At 30.6% G+C, this 22,581-nt stretch overlaps 1 protein-coding gene across 6 annotated transcripts in view; it reads left to right on the plus strand.

The window, feature by feature from the left end:
* The window catches only part of LOC143195289 (aminopeptidase N), a 111,120-nt gene that overhangs the window by 47,954 nt on the left and 40,585 nt on the right, over positions 1-22,581 (plus strand). For all 6 annotated transcript variants that reach the window (XM_076402303.1, XM_076402301.1, XM_076402305.1 and 3 more), the window contains one exon: positions 5,947-6,265. In XM_076402303.1, the coding sequence (XP_076258418.1) occupies positions 5,947-6,265 (319 nt within the window). The remainder of the gene's footprint in view (positions 1-5,946; positions 6,266-22,581) is intronic.

The following is a 22,581-nucleotide window of genomic DNA, read 5'->3' on the forward strand; positions in this document are numbered from 1 at the left end:
TTTCAACCGTTAGTTGATAACAGTAGAAAGTCAGTATATGACCAGATTCCAGCAGTTCATGATTTATTGAATTTCGAACACGATCTTTTCTACAGATTATTATCGTATTTTATTCACCTTCCATCTCCTGCAATCATTCATTCTAAATATAACTCGATTTAATTTCATTTTAGTAGCGAATCACAAGTAGAAATTTGGTCCATTACATTTTTCCCTACTAACTCATCTAAAACCCAAGTATTGCGCTTCTTTTAGTGTCCAGTCTAATGTAAATAGTTCAAAATTGTTTTATTTAGGGTTAATGTTTAGTTCTGTAATTAACTTAATGTTTGGTTTTGTTTAGATCTGTAGCTATATCGCGAAAATATTTGATAATTTTATGAATTTGGCTTAAGAAGTTATTTTATTTGGGAATTTGGATACATTTTGGATGAGTAAACAAGTGATACTACCATTATATCTCGAAATTTTTGTCAATCGTTCAAAGGCGCTACAATATAACTATATTGAATAAATATTACTAGACTATATGCGAAAAATATCGAAATTACTTTTTAACCAGTCTTATATTTCGTTCTTTTTTACATATGATATTTTCCTAATGAGTTTTTAAAGTAAATTATAAATACGCAATAATAAATAAATTTTGATTTTTGACTCGTTTAACTAAAACAAAATTGTTTATGGGTCATGGGTAGTTAAACAAAATTTATATTCCAATTAAAAGAAGAACTTTAAGATAACGCCTTAAGAATTGGGATTATTTTGAATATTATAGAAATATAGTAAGTAATATCTCCTCACACCATCTTCTATCAAAGTTCAAGGACCCTGATTACTTTCATAAATGTGTGTATACCACAAGAAATAATGTTACTGAAGCAAGTTAATGAGCGTTCTGTAAAGTCGGGTAATGTTCCAAACTGTAATATTTGTCATAAAACAAAAATTCATATATGATAGCCAGAAGAGATATAGTGAGAAATTTCAGAGATGAGAGATGCCAATGAAAGATGTATCTAAATGTAGTTAAAAGGAATTGTTTTGGGGTGATAAGTTTGTACAAGATCTAGCTAGTATAGGAAAGTGTACTTAATTGAAACTAGGAGGGTAATAGGACACGAATAAAGGAATATGAACAATGGGTGAGATATGAACATACGATTAAGTCTATTTTAAGTGAACACTGGATGCATATTGACCACAATATTCAATTAAACAAAGTTAAAATTTTAACCATTTCACAAGATTATTTTGGGGGAAAGCATTAAGAGGATTTTGATATTTAAAAACACCAAAATAATCTCAGCAAAGGGCTGTAACATAAATCCTATCTGGCACACACTCCACACGGTTTTTTAATTATTCAACAGACCATTAAAAATAATGGTCTGTATTGGTTGATCACTCAGTCGTGATACGTACTTGCTTAATCAGGATAATCTGATGAGTAACACGAATTATTATAAATTAATAACACAAATAGAAAATGGAACTTAAATAGACTAATTGAAGAATAATGTATACGATAAAATTAACCTGAACAGTCACCTATAAGTAGTTCCAGCAATGCTGAACAAAGAACCTTCAAATGATATTCGAGATCTACGCCTCGAGATTGTCTAAACTAAATATATGTCTCTAAAATTTAATCAGAAATAAAACACAAAACTTCAAAACTGGCCATGTTATGTCAGTCATGTAAGTTAAATACATTGACCATTTATCCATATATCGTTTCTTAACCATCATTTCCGCATTGTAACGTTTGAATTTGGATTATTTATCTTATATTTCATAGTTAAAACATTTGCTTTATGCTACCAACGGAAAGGAAAGATAAACGAAAAAATTTAACTGAGATTTATCAATGCAAATAACTGAAAACTTAATTTTTACTTAACTGAAATAATAATTTTAAAAAGAACTTTCATAGAATTAAAATGAGTGAATATTTCAGACACACTTACGATGCAATTTGGTAGAATATCGAAGGCAATGAACAAGAAAATTAACAAGAAATTAAACAATAAAATTAACAAATGAAAGTAAGAACTGTAAAGAGTATCGCTGGTTGGAAACTGTGAGAATACTCTTACAAATACTTATTATTGAAACCAAGTGTCCCATATTTGCTAAGACTAATCAAAATTGTATAGATAACAAACTTGCTGAAAAATATTGTAATGACAATTTAAGATATAGATGCAAACATATCTGAATGTGACATTGCTACCAAAATATTCTTCAATACAAAAAAGATTTAAATTATATATATTTCATGATGGATATTTGACTTTATTAACCTTTTAGCAGCTGTGTGAAATGAACAAGTGTTTCCGAGATTATATGAAATTACCTTGTATATTAGGGTAAATAAAATGCACAAAGTTTACTTTAATATCAGCCTTACAAACTTATAATCACGTCAACTGCAATACTTGATCAAGTGGTTTACAAAATCTGTGTTTACAAATGCTTTAATATATTAAGTTTCTTTTACTTTACTTGACTTCAGTGACGGCACTTGGGTTCATAGATCGTCTGTACTTAAATATTGTTCAAAATATCTGAAACTTTTCGAAACATATTACATACACACAGCCTGTAAAAACTCGAAAAATTATTAATATAAAATTACATCGTTCAATCAAATATGCTTCAATTACAATTAACATGGTGAAATATCACCCATCGAACTATTTGATGTATAGGAAAACAGACATTTGATATTGGCTTTGTGTAATCTAACAGTGATGGAATTGACTGACAGATATGGCCATTCTGCAGTGAACAGCTCTGGATGAACAGTGAGTTCAGTTAGAAGCCTAATTTCTACGGCCTGTTTGCCACTCGAATCTCGTAAAAATATATATCGACTTCATCTACACTTGTACGACTTAACCTAACATATTATATTAAATATAATTTTCCACATAATTTGGTAACTTGGAAAAAAGAACAAGATTATTTGGGATTCATATAAACAATAAACAAAGAACATGAGACCTAACATCAAATGTTATCAACAATGTTATTTACCTCGATATTACTTTAATTATACTGTAGTCATAATTAATGGTACTTAAAATAGTAAATAGTTTAATTAGAATGGTCTTACTACTGTGTATACTTTACCGATATTCAAACTGTACCGGTAGGTTGGCACCATTCAAGATTTAACAACATTTCTCTAACATTGTTCTGCCTTGGAACGATAATACACAACTTATTTGGAGTTTTACCATTATGTAATTATGTTAGGGACCCTCATACAATCGATATATATATTAAAAATTATTAAAATAATGTATAAATTCTGGTCCTCTACCCATACAAAATATCCGGTGAAACCAAAACAACTACGATGCACTATTTCAAACCTACATTTTTCTTTCAAATCCTTTTTTTTTCAATTATTCCGAATAAAATAAATACGTATACATATACACCAACTCGACATGATCCAAGGTCGTTATATATTATTAAACATTATTTTAATCGTCTCATCTTATTAAGCTGTCTTTTTTTCAGGCTTGCATCATACTGTTCGTCGATGAAATAAATGTACATGTTAAATAAACAAGATACATATAAGTTACCCGCGATTTACTTATAAACGTGCGTTACTATATATATATATATACTAAACGGAATCAAATATCAAATGGAAATATGATAAACATTTCTCAGCTCTTCACACGGCTACGTGTTCTAACTACGGTCTGCTCATCGGGAATTGTTTACAGTCCGCTACTATATTGATGACAATTAAAATGACATTTTTATTATGATGTAAGGCGATCGGCGCCCGAGTTGCCGCCAGAATTGAAAGAAAATCGGGATATCAAGGCCTACCGAGATGAACGAGTTCCCCATTGCTATTTATAACTCTGATTAAACGCAAGTCTACTAATTATAATTGTCTCATGGGTCGATCGGTCGTTACAATTAAAATAAAAATATACGCGAATTTAGCGAGGAGTTGCAACTGCGCCAATGCACACCGGTAATGCACGCTTAATATGTATCAATTTAGTAAATGGGATGCATCAAATATAACGAGCGCCACGCGAAGTTCTCCAAATAACTAATTTTCTAATTGGATATAATTTTTTTCGATATATTTCAATAATGTAAAAATGTTTTTCTTTTATTAATCTCTTGGAACTTCTGCTTCAATCCAACTTGAAGTTGTGCGATCTGATTATACGTTAAGTGCATATACACAGACTTACTTTCATTAATATTTATTTTCCAAGTTTGGGTTTCTGTTCCTGAATCGCAATGTCATCAGCAAAGGTAGACATCGTGATATTTTCAATTTGTAGTATATCACAGGTGTGGAGTAGGTAAAGAATTGGTTCCATTACACTTCCTTGTGGTACACCCGCTTTAACTTCTTTTTCTTCCTGTTTGACTTATAAAATTTTGGCTGTAATGTAAGATTTCAATAGCTCAGTGTGTTGTTTCTGTAACATATGTATCAATTTGAAATTCTCCAAATAACTAATTTTCTAATTGGATATAATTTTTTTCGATATATTTTAATAATGTAAAAATATATTTTTTATTAATCTCTTCGGACTTCAACAATCTGCCGGTACATTTTTAGAAAAAACCCATAAATCATACTTGTATATGCGAATCATCTATCTCAAAGGAAAATCTTCATCTTGCAGACTATCGTACTTTTCATCTGAAAGAAGTCACCAGTCAATACATCATTATTTTTACAAAACAATAATTTATATATCTTTGATATCTTATAAAAATATTTTAATTTTTTTTCTTGTTTGCTTCACTCCTCTACCTTCAGGGTAGTAGTCATTAGATCATTAGGGTGTCATTAATGATTAATGTTATATGTTTTACTTATTCAACTCCTATTAGTAAATTTGATCGTTTAAAAATATCGTCCTGTACTATTCTTGTATCTTACAAAATCCTATCAAATTTCTTCTCTTATTCTAATTTACCTTTTTCGGCTTTTATTCAACAAATTTCAGCAATACTTCACCTATACTCAACTTGTTAATGCTTTACAAAATCTAAATATTCTAGATTATTTGTTTTCACTCAATCAACTGGTTAATTTTAAAATGACCAATTATAAACTGTAGGTAGAGAAGGACAGAGCTCAATATAGCCGATTGCACGCATGCTCCAGTTCCAACATTCCTTTTAGTTTATCGTATTATTACTTTAACTGGTTCAATATACTAATAATAAATACTTTCCTCATATGTCTGGTCTATTCTTATTCTCTTCATATTCATAAAAATGAAAATGAAAGTACTGCTCAGTCAGAGAATTCAATATCAATTGGAAGAAGGGAGGGAAAGATTTCCACAAAAGTTCAAGCAAATCGTTTATGAACGACTTTAAACATTACATCAAAAAGTAATTCCAATAAAGTGTGAATCAAAGTAGTTACTACGACATTTCTTTAATTGGCAATTCATGATCCATACATTGGTCCTTCCACTTGAAAATAAAATTATGTGAATATATTTAATCTAAGCAAGCCTCGGAAGTATTACAAACTCACGGTTCAGAGTGACTATTAACAGCTTCGTTGACGCCTGACATCAAATGTTTGAGCCTAAGTACCATTGGTACAGCTCATCATTTCAAGGTGTTCAAGGCAAAATTACAAATTAATTAATTTAATAATTCAGTATTTTTTTCAATATATGTGAGGACACTGAATATAAATAGTTTGAGCCTTCAGCTTATTAACTTCATCTAACTTCTAACGTTTCTCACATCACAAAACTTACTTAGGCAATAGGAAAAATACATTTTATAACTAAAAATCTGTTTTTTGATTTCCGTTTTCGGAAACTTGAACTTACTGAACGCATGGTTATAATGATAAAAACCTCATCAAATACATAAATATGCATCAAACGATAAAATAGTAAAATATTTTTCTTGTTACAGGCGTTCCTACATCAATGGACTTGGAAAACAACTCCAGCCAAAAGAAATATACAGTCAATCAAAATAACGATAAAGGTCTAGTCATTTCTAAGGCGTTGTGCACGCTTATGGCTATTGGGGCCATCCTTCTGGCGATGTTGGTGGGTTTAATCGTATTTTTCCTGGTTCCACGAGGTTGCAGTGGCGATGCCCAGACACCCACGGCCTCTTTGATCCAAAACAATACGCCAACAGATAACGAACCGAAAATGTTCCACGATTCATCCGGCGTTAGTCCATTAGAAAGGTTACCTAGAAGCATCAAGCCTATACATTATATGTAAGTACGTCAAATACCTTTTTGTTAATTCATCTTAGAAGCAACGGTATCTGACGGTCATAATTCAATTAAAACGAGACTGCGAGATCGGCTACTTTTATAGAATCTTTCTAAACCTAAAAAGAAATTTATTTATATTTAATTGTTTTTATCTTTCTTAATACAACTTTTATCTATAATTTTTAAATTTAATCTATACGTATACACATATTCATGTTAGTCCCTGTCCAATTTTAACATTTAGCTTTTTTTTTTAATAAACAAATTCCAGTAAATAAAACAAGCACAGTTGTATGGTTGCGAAATGACGAAAATATCAAAAAAAATTAAAACGTGACAATATCAATTATTAGGTGCTTCTATGTATATATGGATCAGCGATATCTATTGGTGAAAAAGCGAAGCATCAATGTAAGGAACTGTTACACAACCGAACATAATTGTTAACTTCGATAGTTTTGATAGATATACTTGTGCTACTGATGCCAATGATAAAAATGGCCTGCTAGACATATTCAACGTAAGTCCAACGAAAATAAAAATGGGGGAATGTGGCTGCAAAAGACTTTATTGAAAATGGTAATTCGAACCATTTCAATATGACGTTATGCAAAAAACGAGTTTTCCAGGTGAGCGATTTTGTTCAAAACCATGACAGATAATTTGAAAACGCTCAAGATAACTGGAACCAAATATAGGCGACTATTTGCTTTTTATTACTTTAATTATATTGAAATATATTTCCAAGTTTACCATTGATTTTTTAATATAAAAAATAAATAATACTTACCGTACTTAATTGAAATATTACTCTTACATCTGATAATTATCTGGTAAAATTATTTAATTAAGTCTTCTAAATTATTTATATAAAAATACATAAAAATTAGCCTAGTGCTAAGCAATACACAGGTGACAAGAGCCCTAAAAGAAAGTAGGAGTTGAAAAACACCAATAAAAAAACATAAAAATTAAAAGTGAAATTGCATTCTTATTTATGCAGTAGTCCCATTTTTTTCCAAATAGGACCGATTAAATAACTTATATTATATTGCTCAATGAATTTATTTTATTCTTGTAACATTATGGACACTGAAAATAATTGATTCATTTCTTATATATGATATAATTCTATTCATGCTACTAAGTGAAAAAAAAAGTTAAACTACTCACTACTTTTACACATTTCATATATTTGATCCCTGTAAAGATTCCAGACATATAAGATATCGACTTTGTTTGGTTTCTTTCGTTCTCATTCATGTTTTCAGTGCCTCAGTTAAAGAGCACAAATTACTAAAGAAAAAATAAGGTTTAAAAACCAAAAATTATTCATATACTTTAAAAAAATTGTTTTATTTTAAGGAAAGAAGGGGTTTGTTGCACGGCGATACAAAATGACACTCAGGGTCTATTTGAAAACATATTAACCCGTCTCACTCATTCACCATTCAAGGTATAGTCTATCCAAAGTAACAGTAAACCTACGTCATCTCAATTTGTGATGTCGAAACGACGCATTGTTGCGGCATAAAATCTGAGTTTTAGTTTATTTTGGCTTTGACATATAACAAAATTCTCGTCTAAATAATATAATGAAACAAAAATGTTATCAAATATAATTTATCTCAACATTATAGTACATCTAATTCATATATTATCGAATAATTTAAACTACAGTTAATTATACTGCCACAATAGTTTATAGGTTAGAGTTGTTTTATTATATTTTATAATATTATATTTCATTATTATATTCCACATTTATTATTTCATTTTATGCAATGGTATCTCATGGAGGCCAAATCCACCTAATTAACAACTGTAAGCTACAATCGAAGTAAGCTAAAATAAATCTTGATTCGTCACCCGCTTCGTATGAGGACCGTTTCTTTTCGGTAAAGTTTATATTCTTCATTTTTTGACATATTTTAATGACAGTGCCCATACTAATTCTACTTTCATTAGAGACCATATTTACCTTTCTACGTTTAGTTCTTCTTTCTTTAATGTTTCAATGGTCTGTTTCCTTGTGAAATCATTTTGATATCACTCTATTTCTTTGTTTCTTCTGTTATTACCTGTGTAATATCATTATTGATAATATTAATCACTAAAATCTCCCTAACGCATTTGCCATATCTACAAAACAGTTAGTATTTATCCTCTCCTCATCCATTATAACCTAATGCTCATGTATAATTATAAACAATTAGAGTTATCTATGCACATAAATCGTTCACACTCTACAATACGACTTACTAAAGTTATCTTATATTAATTATATACTCAGCTTTAGTTGTTCCCACTTTCATCACCCTGTCTTCGAAATTGTCAGCATTTAATCATAATCTCACATTCAGGAAGTTTAATTCAAGTGAATAAATAAGCTGTTAATTACCAATATATCTAACATTTGTTCACAATTTCATCTTTTGTCAATTTCTTCTATCTTTCTTCAATGTATCTAATTGAGTTCATCTAAACCAAAGGTGGTATTAACCATACCCACTCTACAATTCTAAGAAGAACAAGAACGACATATCTTCAATGATTTATTAATAAATGTTATGAATTGTAATACGTAATCAATTGTTACTCCAACAACCATACACTTTTATTATCATCTTGCCATGAGTGACCCAATGTCCCATTTTGAAATATCCATGTTTCATCTAAATACACAAATTTAAATAGTAAGTCTTCCTTGATTTTATTATATAATTTTAAAAATTGTATTCTTTTAAAAGAAATGTCTAGAATTTCCATTAAACCTCTTCGTGGGTTATTTTTACAACCATTTAAATCCTATATTACCTAACAGTGTACGAATGGATGTTCTATCTATGGATACATTCCAGACAGTTTTCTCTGAAACAATTGTTTTACACTATATTAGTAATGAAAAAACTACTCACCATGTTTATATATTTCATCTCTGATATAGCTAAAATTGATTCATATGATAGATCTTGATTCATCACCCGCTTCGTATGAGGACCGTTTCTTTTCGGCGAAGATTATATTTTTCATTTTTTGAGATATTTTAATGACTGTGTCCGTATTAATATTCAGTGCAATTGTAACACGCGAAAAAATGCTTTCAATAAAAACCGTTAGAACTTAATATTTAAAAGTAAATATGCTTACCTCTTTAAGGAATTTTATCTGGTTATTTTCTGAAGTAACTGATTAGAGACACAATTTGTTCTGTCTGGCTTCGCCATTTTCAATTAGATTAATAATAAGCTGCGTTTTGAAATTTATCAAAACAAGCAAAGCTTTAAAACAACACTTGTCGGTTTATAACCTGTTGTTTTATATCAGACAGCATTGCATCTATTTTTAAGTGGAATAATACGAGAAGGAAAATATTATCTGATTCTAAAACGAATTTACAAATTGCGGCGGCAATACGTTAAACATATTGATAACGTAAGTTCACTGCTTCTTTGGATACACTGTAGTTTTATCGCCGGATAGGTAAAGCTGTAATACATAACATATCTTGATAAAAGTTTGATTTTCTTTTGAATGATTTTTTTTTCAAAGAGAAACAATATCCTTAACTAAATTTACGATAATAAAAACATCAAATATAAACAAACCAAACTAAGTGCGCCTGCGCTCAACTAGCCTATCATATCGTCTTTACTTCCCTATGGTCTAAATTTATTACACGAAAATGTAAGGTTAAGGTAAAAACTGACAGTAACCTCAAAACACAAAATCTGCTATATTAACCGACTTAATTACATTTTAATATTTTACTGTTTAATAATCATCTTTTATCATTAAATTTATCAAAAATGATATGAACTTAGACGTGACATGCCCCCCATTCATCAGACATTCCAGCTCAATGAATCCGAATTGAAAAACAAACGCCTATTACGCAACCCGCGCGATACTAATAGGAATAAATAAAACAACTGCGTTTATCGAGATTCTCAAAATCCTATTGTGCATGAAAATAGTTTCGGTCCGTTTGGATCATATTTTATGTTTTATTGCTTGAAAGCTCGACCTTGGATATGTAGAGCCGCTAATGTTTGATCTTGTCGGACTAGCGCTGAGACGCTATTAATTTATATTCAGGAATGAGTTTAGAGGACAGCCTAATCGGCTCAACTTTGTGTAAAATTAATTAAGAAATCAACCAGGAATACGAAACGTTTTTAGAAAATTGACAATGGATATTTATCTATTTTTTTAACTGTCAAGTTGAAACTAGGTCATTCAAAAATTAGGTTATATTACATTATGTACGGTGAATTAATGAAAAATTATATAGAACGGTCATAAATCTCACTAGTTGTCTGTTTTAACGTTAATTTGATTTGTTTTTATTCTCATTAGAATAATGAAAAATCTATTATTTACAATTCAAAAACATAGAGAATATAGAAGATAATCTACCAAATATTAACCTTGAAATAGTTTATATTGGTTTTGTCACGAGAGGGCGCAACAGTCGCCAAATATGTGTCTTTGAAATGTAAAACATAATAAAAATGATAACACAATAAAAGTAATAAAATATATTTCATTTAGGTATATGTAACAATTTAAGTAATTATTTTGAAAATATCTGAAAAATTGTACCATATTATAAAGTTTATATATCACAAATATAATAGATTTTTTTATTAGGACAGTTCTATTTTAAGAACAGAAATTTCTTTTTTTAATGACATTAAATATGTGTGTAAATAAACTTCCTTTCATTAAGCCTGAATGAAACATTTTGCAATTCTATATTAATAACATTTTGGGCTTAAATATTTAAAGACAATACATTTTAAGTACTTCTAACATTTTAATTAAATATATCTTAAATACTATCAAATGCAAGATTTACATAATACAAAAAATACAAACGACAAAATTATTAAATCTTACCTTTTCATTTCAATGAATATAAAATTTTTTGAATTACCATAAATATAACTCAAATTAAATTAAATATGTATTATGTTTAAGACAGTATAGTTTTTATTTTTTCTTTGATATACATTTATATAAACTGAAAAATATTTAATATGAAAATTCCATATTTGATCTGTGCAATTGTATTGACCTCCCTAGTTTACTAAAACAAATAACATTTAATTATTATCTTCCCACTAGCAACATATTGATGAAGATGCTTGTTGTATTAATAAATACAAGTAGTTGCTGGTATCAAATTTTAAAAACGTGTGTTATTATACTAAGTCTTGCATATAATTTTGATATCAAATTAATTCAAGATGTTACTTGATTCACTAATAAATTAAAATAGGCCCTTTATTACATTTCGAAAGCCTTAAAGCACTATCTTTGTACCCTATTGTTCTCTTTACATATTTTTCTCTTACTAACGTAGACAGATTGACTTCTGCTGATGCCAAACTTGTATCTTGTGTATAAAGATAATGCGTTCTATTCCAACCATTATAACCTAGAATACAATACAGGTGTATAACCAAAATTTTAAGCTACTGCTACTGCTACAGAAAATTTCTTAAGCATTAATAATTTATTAGGAAATGCTTCAGAATATATCTAATTACTATATATCTAATTTATCTATTTTTTCAATTTATATCTAACTTCTATTTCTTTTATTTCTAATTATTAATTTTATATCTAATTTTTTAATTGTTGAAGCCATGGCAGAATGAAGCTTAGGCAGCGGATTTTTTCAAATCAAACAACAGAAATGATGAATGTAAAAAAAATTAAATTTGAATTATACACTAAATAACCCGATAATACTAAATGGAAAACCGTAATTTTATGTAAAGGAATATCAATACAATCGAATTTAACAGATTAGATTGAGAAGACAGCTGTATACATTTTTTTACGTTTTTGTTTACATCCTATTTATTTTAGCAATAGATATCGCGGATTAAAATAACAAGCACTTAACACAATATTAGTAAAACCACCAAGTCTTATATAAAATAATTATAATTATAAAATATTTTCTCATTTGCTAAGTTATGAACTATATATTACGATAATTAATACAATACGTTTATTTATTAAGAGACAAAAGATTTGTCACAAAATATATGAACGTTACTTATTAAACATTATGTTAAGTTATTCATCAAATTGCCTATATCGCCTATATAAACCACCAACACCTATATAAAATAAAATTATAAAAATGGAAACAGTATTGTTGAAATCACACTATTTCTGGCTGTATTAAGAAAAACTTTATTTTATAAAATGTAATACATTAACTTTAACTTTTTGAGATAACTATAATTGTCAGTGTTAGCATTAACAAATATCAGTGATTATTTTTAAATGAGATCTGTTATATTCCCTTAGTCAAATTTCACTTTACCAACTCGGTTTGGTATCTTGGTGAAAATGTTATTGTAACAGGTCAATCGAAAAGTCCCCGGCCTCACATATAAATGGGGCTACTAGAATTAAATCTATACGTTTTTCAGTTAGCGATAAGACTCAAAAGATGCGTGTATAAATTTGACAGGTGCCGGATCATTAGTTTGTGAATTATAGCATTTTGAGTGAAGCAAATTTTGTTATTGTGAAAAAAATGGATAAAAAGGAATTTCGGGATAAAATATTGCTTTTTGAATGGAAAAAACACAGTTGAAGCAAAAACTTCACTTGATGACGTGTTTCCGAATATTACCCAGGAAAATCAACCATCAAGGATTGGTATGCTAAGTTTAGACATTGTGAAATGAGCACCGAAGACGGTGAACGCAGTAGACGCCCAAAAGAGCTTGTTACCGACAATAATATTTTAAAAATCCACAAAATGATTTTGAATGACCTTAAATTGAAACTGAATGAAATAGCAGATACTCTAAAGATATCAACTAATCATATCATTCAGGAATATTTGGGTATGAAAAATTTCTGTGCAAAGTGGCTGCCGCGCGAGCTCACTTTTGACCAAAAACAACGACCAGTTGATGATTTGGAACAGTGTTTGAAGATGATCAAGCGTAATAAACCTGAGTTTTTGCGTTGATATATGTGACAATAGATGAAACATGGCTCCATCATTTCACTACGTCCAATCGACAGACATCCGAGTGAACTGCACACGATGAACCCGCTCCAAAGCGTGGGAAAACGCAATAGTCTGCTGGCAAGGTTATGGCGTCTGTATTTTGGAATACGCATAGAATAATTTTCATTGACTACCTTGAAATATGAAGGACCATCAAGAGCGAATATTACATAGCGTTTTTGGACTGTTTGAAGAACGAAATAACCAGAAAAACGGACGCATTTGAAGAAAAAGAAAGTACTGCTTCACCATGACAATGCACCGTGTCACAATTCGTCACATTGCTTCCTCATCCACCGTATTATCCAGATCTTGCCCCCAGCAACTATTTCCTGATCTCAGATCTCAAAAGAATGCTCGCTGTGAAGAAATTTTCGTCGAATGAAGAGGTGATCGGCGAAATTGAGGCCTATTTTGAAGCAACGGGCAAATCGTACCCTTGAGGAGAATTATGTTGAATAAAAAAAACTAATTTTGCCAAAAAAATTTGTTTTACAATGGTAGGCCGAAAACTGTCCAATTGATCTGTTATTACTTCGATACTGACATGAGAATGGAATCTAATCACATGCCTTCTTGCAATTCTCGAGATACGGTCGGTAGTATTTTTAATGAACAAAGAGAACTTTGTTCTAGAAAACTAGAATTACATTTATAATCCTGTTCGCAGAACATCCGCATAATGAATTCCGTATGTCCATATAGGTTTCAATACTTGCTTGTATAACATTAATTTATTATATACTGATAATTTTGCTTTTTTTTCCAATTAACCAATATATTTTCCTATATTTTAACTCCAGTTTTTTTCCTTTTCTTTCTAATGTGCCACTACAAGCGAAGTTTTGCATCAAGATTCATCCCGAGATATTTAGCGTTGTTACTATATGGAATGATAGTATTAATTATTGTTATTGGTGCTTGTACGGTCTGATTATACGTGAACTGCACATGCACAGATTTACTTTCATTAATTTATATTTAAGTTTTGATTTTTTCCTTTTATGGTATATCACATGTGTAGAATAGGTAGATAATTGGCCCTAATACATTTTCTTGTGGTACACCTGCTTCAGATTCTTTTATTTTAGAGTAGACTTCCTCTTGTTTGACTCTAAACATTCTGGCTGTAATGTAAGATTTTAATAGTTCAGTGTGTTGTTTCGGTAACATGTTCTAAAGCTCATGAACAAGGTCGTCAAGCCATACTTTATCAAAGTCTTATGCTATATCTAAGAAGTTGAGAGGACCTTAAGAATAACAAGTGCGGTTTAATTTTAAGTCTGATCTGTTCAGCTTTTTGTCTAATATGATGTTTCTAATTTAATCTACTATCGAAATGGATATCAAGATATTTCATTTATTCTTTTATGTGATATAATTAGGTTTCTGTTGATACTGAAATCGACAATTATAGCGTTCTAGCTATTTAGCTGTATTTTCTAGTATCTAGCCGATTTGTGGATCTTGTTGACTATCACTTGCAATTTTTCTATAGCTCCATGCAGAAATATATCTTTGTGAAATGATTTGGGAAATAATGACTCAAAAAACGTATGTAATATTTCCGTTTCAAACTAGTTAAACCAATTAAGTTAATTGATACAAGCCGACAACAAATAGGTTTCATGATACGGTTGCACATATCATGAATTATTTCACATTCTTAATTACACCTATATCAATGACAAGCTAATCAATTTCTGATATGGCCGTAAGAAGGGAGGAGAATACAACCGAATGCGTGACCGTATTCTATAAAATTAAGAACGAAGATTCCCAGAGAGAGATCCGATGAAAAATCGTATTTGGCAAATTGGTGGGCGATTTTTTTCGGTTGAAACTTTATCGACGATAAAGCTTTCACGAAATGTCGAGCTCCTTAATTAGTTTAATGTCTTTGGGCGCGTCCCGGTGCCCTTATTTTTACAACGATATTAACGGCTTGTCGAGGAAGGGCCGACGTCTCGGATAGTTGCATAAAATGGGTCGGAGTTAAAAGGTTCTTGATACAATCTGTATCCGTTCTTTTTAGAGGGCGCAAATATCAGAAAGTCTTGGTAGCTGATTCTTTCTAAATAGTTCATACCCACTTATTTTTACTTCAAATTCTTTTAGTGACTTCTCTTCGAAAAGATGCATTATCTAAATGATATATATATTAATCCGTTTAGTGAAAATTTTGCCTTCCGTTTTGGGGAAAACGGGAGGCTGTCATTGAGTACTTGAAGGTACGACATTTGGGATAGTTAAAGCTTATATCGAAGAAGAATTCTTAGACCTAAAATGTTTGTGTAATATGCGCTACAAATAAATAAATTCCAATAAAACGAAATACGCCTAAATCAAGTAACCAGGAATAGCCGACAGATCGGTGACACAAAATATATAAACAAATATGTTAGGCTTTGGCCGACGCATTGTCAGTTCCAACTATTATACGGTAGATTATTCGTCATTCGGCATTCGTGTATGTAATTCAACCACGAATGCTATTAAAATTAAAATCTGGCAACATTATACCATAAAATGTCGGCAAGCAGTCTCTAAAAGTTATATTTGAAACATGAAAGTGAAGCATGAGGAAACTAAAAAGCGAGTGTGTTAAGACATTAATAAACAAAATTTTTCAATTTTAAGCAGTGTTATTTAAGATTTTGTGTTACTTTCGGTTATTCCCATATTATTGGGACTTTTAACTGCAACTCTTATACGGTAGATTATTCGTCATTCGGTATTCGTGTACGTAATTCAACTACGAATGCGTAATTTTTAAAATTAAAATCTGGCAAAATTATACCGTAAAATGTCGGCAAGCAGTCTCTAAAAGTTATATTTGAAACATGAAAGTGAAGCATGAGGAAACTAAAAAGCGAGTGTGTTAAGACATTAATAAACAAAATTTTTCAATTTTAAGCAGTGTTATTTAAGATTTTGTATTACTTTCGGTTATTCCCATATTATTGCGACTGTTAACGACGTTTAACTGCAACTCTTATACGGTAGATTATTCGTCATTCGGTATTCGTGTACGTAATTCAACTACGACTGGCAAAATTATACCGTAAAATGTCGGCAAGCAGTCTCTAAAAGTTATATTTGAAACATGAAAGTGAAGCATGAGGAAACTAAAAAGCGAGTGTGTTAAGACATTAATAAACAAAATTTTTCAATTTTAAGCAGTGTTATTTAACGACGATTAACTGCAACTCTTATACGGTAGATTATTCGTCATTCGGTATTCGTGTACGTATTCAACCACGAATGCGTAATTTCTAAAATTAAAATCTGCCAACATTATACCGCAAAATGTCGGCAAGCAGTCTCTGATTTTTATATTTGAAACATGAAAGTGAAGCATGAGAAAACTAAAAAGCGAGTGTGTTAACACATTAGTAAACAAAATTATTCAATTTTAGGCAGTGTTATTTAAGATTTTGCATTATTTTCGGTTATTCCCGTATTATTTGAACTTTTAAAGATATATAATAGCAAGTTTGAATAAAAAATGATTAAGAATGATATTAAAGTAAATTTGTAAACATTTTAAAGCATTGAAAAATATTAAAGTGTTTAACGATTAATGTAATAAGATATGCGATTATATATTTTTTCTTCTTTGAACTTTATATCAGTTACTTTGATTATTTACTTTACAGACCTAAGTTTTGGAAAATCAATAGTTAATTTAATGATTCTTTTAATATAAATTTCTAAATTGTAAAAAATAAATTACCTAATTATGTTTTTTATTGTTTTAATATACCAACATGTATTACATCATTTATTATTCCATATTCATGTTTATAAAACATATTTGACAAAGTATGGCATACGGGCTTGCAGGTTAAACTAAAGGAACTTCTGCCTCATCCGGACTATCATTTGCTAAAATCGGATCTCACTGATAGATATTTTATTGTAAATTAAGACGATGAATATATTTAATATGAATTAAATCCCATATATTCAGGAGTTCCGCAGGGTTGTATACTGGGTCCAGTACTGTATCTTCTGTATATGGCCGATCATCCCACCACAAAAATAACTACTGTGGCAACATACGCAGATGACACAGCAATCTTAGCATCCCATGAAGAATCCAATTACAGCACCAATAAACCTACAAACCCACCTGGAGCAAATACAATTTTGATTAAGACATGGCGCCAACGAAACAAAATCCACGAATGTAACGTTTACCCTGTGTAGGAGAATATGTTCACTAGTAAATATCAATCATCGTCAACTCCCCCAAGCAGAGCATGTTAAATATCTTGGTATGCACTTAGATCGACACCTAACCTATAAGAAGCACATACTCTCTAAACGGAAACAACTTGAATTTAAATTATATCAATTGTATTGGCTCATCGGGCGCAAATCCAAGTTATCATTAGATAACAAGTTATTGCTGTATGAATCTACACTCAAGCTTATTTGGTCAAATGGAATCCAACTATGGGGTACTACTAGCAAAGCTAATATATCCATCATTCAATGATTCCAAAATAAAGTATTACGCGCCATTGTTCATGCTCCGTACTATATTTCAAATAAAGTGATACAACGCGATATTCCTCTAGAACCTATAACGAGTGTTTATAGTATCAATGTGTTTTTTGAAGTACTTCGAAAGAGTGTCAGTGCATCCCAAAGTACTCGCTAATCAGCTAAATATGCGACGTGATAGTGAAGTGCGTAGATTTAAACGTTTAACACCAGCTGATCCGATTACTGGGCATATGTAGACTTTTAGAATAAGCTTTAGAATAAGATTTATTAATTAAGATAATATTTTATACAGAAGATTGCTTAACGAAATGATTTTTAACGAGCCATGTATAGTAATATAGACATAAGAAATACGTATTGCCAATAGAGCAGATTGTGGAATCACAAACAGTAAAAAAAAATTCTAACACAAAATTAAAGAAATGTTATATATTTTTATATTTGATGTTGATGATTGAAGGTTGTTGCAGTTCTGAAAATAAGCCTACTTATGACATTTTGTTATAATGTTCATTGGCGTATTAATTTAAACTTATCAATACTTTCTTGATTATTGAAAGTTAATGAAATTCAGATTAGTTCTTGAGATAGTTTGCATATATTTTAATATGTTTTAATATACAGACATTATATTGAATATACAGTGTAAAAAAGTTTTTCTAACATATCATTTTTAAATGATTCCCCTTACTCTGAGAAAAACATAATCAAGTTTATAAATTGTAGTCTAATTTTGACCATAATGTGATCACTAGTAAGCAATATTATTATTTGATTCAATTTGGATGTTTGTTAATTATTAATTTTGTGGTAGTAAAACGCGCATTCTTCGATTACATTGGATGACAGGTAAAAACAGCATACCATAAGATTGGACGTCTGTCCACAAGAATCACATTTGTGTGATGATTTAGTTTTTATTTAAGTTTTGAATAAAGTTAATATTATTCAGAGCGAAGTATTGTTTACTATTCACTCCTTTAGTTTAAAGAAAAGTCGAAATAATGTGTTGAAAATAACTTCAAAGAACATATTTAAGGTGTCGTGGACTTGAAGATTCACACCGTACTATAATTAATTGTCATCATAATATTGAAAACAAACCGTCGTTATATTAATAAAAGCACCATTAAGTGATTGCAGCGCATTTTAATGTAAATACTTACAAAATGCCACTGAATTACTCGACAAACAGATTCATTATTCTGGAAAATTTTAGTAATATTTGATTTTTATTTTTTTAACATTAGATTTTATATTTTTTGTGTATGTTACTCATACATACGGTATTATATCGGTATATTATCTGATAACAGCTCAAGTCACAGAAGGAGTAAATCCATAAAAGGTCTATTAATTTTTGTTTCGAAATAGCTCATGCGCACTTCTTTCTATTTCAAATTATTTAGATATTCTTTTTTTTTGAAAATATAGGATCTATTATCTTCATGATAATATTTATTATTTTAGGGCATTAATACAAATTAAATAATACAATAAATGTTTTTTTATTTATTATTTACTTTATAATGTAATAAACAAGATATCTAAATGATATAAATAAATAATCAAATAACAATAATTAGCGGAAATAGTATATTTTAACATTATAGTACTTACGTCTATATCAGGGTATGGACAAAATAATAAGAGCGCCAAAACTTTCCATAATATTTATTTATTAATATACTGTTTTTAATTATCCACAATTTGATTTTAAAACAGCTGCAATTCTTCACGGAATAGATTCATAGAGTGAATAATTTCTACGGAATGTGGTCCCATTCTTGTACCAAAACATCCGCCTATTAATTCGATGTTTTGGGACTGTATTTTTGAAAAATCTCGATATATCGACAAATAAAAATGTCACTATCAAACCACGCAAAATTCACTTGATGATAGAGGGGGTTGTTGGATAAAACATATTTATTTGAAATAACATATTTTATTTAAAAAATTATAGAATAAAATTAAATAATAGAAATATAATTATTATATATCCAGCCTTTCTGTTATAAAAACATCATATTTACATATTTAACATGAACTCCAAGAACCATATACATAAACATTACTATAACCAAAGCCAAAATCGTTTAGATCAAATCCAGCTAATCTCCAAATATAATCAACAATGATCCCTACTTAATTTTTGACCCACAAACCCCATTAATGAATTGGCTACCTCGAGCTTTCGGTTAACATTTTAGGGTAAATGATGTGGCTCGGTGAATGGAGGTAAATCGAAATGAAACAGTGGTGTTTACATGATGTGACCGTTATTTATTGGCAATATAAAAAATGAGAAAAATACAAAGATAAAAAGGATGGCAGCGGAGTTACCTGAAGACGAGGCTTGGGCAGTCGATGGTGGCACGTCTTAACCAAACGAGGGTTGAACACTGAATCCCCGAAATACCCTTCAATAATATCCCAGATAAACGTCTCGGGGTTGCCGCCAGCTATTCGGTGTCGGGTTCCAATTGGCACCCCGCCCGTGTTCAACATCTGGGATTATATTTCTGGGTATTTTGTAGACCGTTATTCTACGATGTAAAATTCGACATGCCTCAATTCGCTACAATACTCCCCTGCCAGAATTTTACATAAAATTACTTCAACAAAAATACAAAAATGTTTGTAAAAAATATCAAATACAAAAAAAAACATATACCAAAAAAATGTGCTGTGTAAAATGGGCTTTGAAAAAATATGATAGTTCGAAACGGTTGTGGTTGGTACGGTTGCGATCTGGTACGGCTGTTGATATCTTCCGATCCTACAGATACCGTTGCATCATCGTCGCTTTGGCACTTGAATGTGGTCCATCGACGACGTTGAAAACAAGCTATTTTTCAGACAGGGCTCCCGTAATCGACGCTGTGGGAGGATCGACTGTTCGACGACGTGGTAGCTTATTTTCTTCGACGACGAGACGTTAGCAATTCTGGTACTTCGGCGAAGACATAACGAGTCTACGGTGACTGCAATCGGTACCTAGCTTCTGGAGCTGCTCTGTGACTAATCCGTAGTCACATACGTTAGGTTAATTCATAAAAAACAAATAACGACGGTATCCGACCGAAGCTGCCCAAAGCCTTTTAAATCAAAATATCTGCCATTATGACGGAGACGGCGAGCGAGGGAAGACATTATGATTTAAACATAGCGCCGAAAGAAATGTTTAGCCGAGACGCTGATGATTAAACAGTGATGAAAAATATTCAAAAGATTGTGAAATAAAAATTTTGACAAAAAAAAAATTTAAAAAAATGAATTGGAAATAATGAAATTAATCGGAATAAAATGAAAATGAACCTTGAAGGTAAAATTGAAAAGGAATTGAATTAAAAATATTTAAAATTTTGAAACAAAAAAAATATAACGGCCACGTAAAATACATACCAAACACCATGTTCCACGTACCCTCCATTCACGAGTCCAAACCCAATTTTCCGAAAGATCACGTCGGGGTCACCACTTTAGGGTAAAATGATGTGGCTCGGTGAATGGAGGTAAATCGAAATGAAACAGTGGTGTTTACATGATGTGACCGTTATTTATTGGCAATATAAAAAATGAGAAAAATACAAAGATAAAAAGGATGGCAGCGGAGTTACCTGAAGACGAGGCTTGGGCAGTCGATGGTGGCACGTCTTAACCAAACGAGGGTTGAACACTGAATCCCCGAAATACCCTTCAATAATATCCCAGATAAACGTCTCGGGGTTGCCGCCAGCTATTCGGTGTCGGGTTCCAATTGGCACCCCGCCCCTGTTCAACATCTGGGATTATATTTCTGGGTATTTTGTAGACCGTTATTCTACGATGTAAAATTCGACATGCCTCAATTCGCTACAACATATTGCAGATTTACTAGCCTAAAACGAATGAACGAATTTAAGCTGAAAGAAATCTCCAGTCAAAAGATCATTATTTTTACAAAGCAATAATTTATTTACCTTATACTCTTATATAAAAATGCGTTCTCTTTTCGTTGTTTGTCACTAGTGTCGTTGATAGTTTTATATTTTGTTTGTTTGATTCAGGACTGCTTTTGTTAGCAAATTTAATTATTTCATAGTATCACTCCCTAGTGTTCTTACATCCTAGCAAAATCCTGTCTAATTTATTATTTCACATTTTTCAAATTTCTAACTACATCTCACCTATAAAATAAAAATTCAATCATTACTAAAATATAACATGTTTAAAATAAATAAATCATTATCAGTTACTACAATTTTTGTTTATATTCTGGATGGACAAACCTCATTAATGAATTGACTAGTTCCAATACAACAAGAAAAAAGTTTGGCAGCTAACATTCCCACTATAAATAAAATTGATGTTGTTTGGATTTTAAAAAATGTTAAACCACCAAGAAAAACACAACAATTTAATAATTATTCCTATAGAATTTTCTAGATTTTGTTGTTGTTTTCACTTGGTGGGCTGTATGGATTGGCTCAAAAAGAATGTACCCCATTAGAAAAGGAAGACAATATAGTTTATTCATCTCTATGGTCTTCTATGTGGGATAATGCGCATACGCTAATCCGGAGATATTTGTTAAGTAATGTATCCTATAAAAATATATAGTTGTTTAAATAATCTAAACGATCTATTTCACGAGCTACATTTTTCACTTATTTATAACACCACTATGGCTTATATAACTTCATCAACAGTCATCAACGCTCATAAAATATTGAATTTAGAACCGTTGTTGATTATTTTCGACTAAAAT

Source organism: Rhynchophorus ferrugineus, unplaced genomic scaffold (genome assembly GCF_030347505.1).
Source record: "Rhynchophorus ferrugineus isolate W39M unplaced genomic scaffold, kcgeb_rfMv2 rfM4, whole genome shotgun sequence".
Lineage (NCBI taxonomy): Eukaryota > Metazoa > Arthropoda > Insecta > Coleoptera > Curculionidae > Rhynchophorus > Rhynchophorus ferrugineus.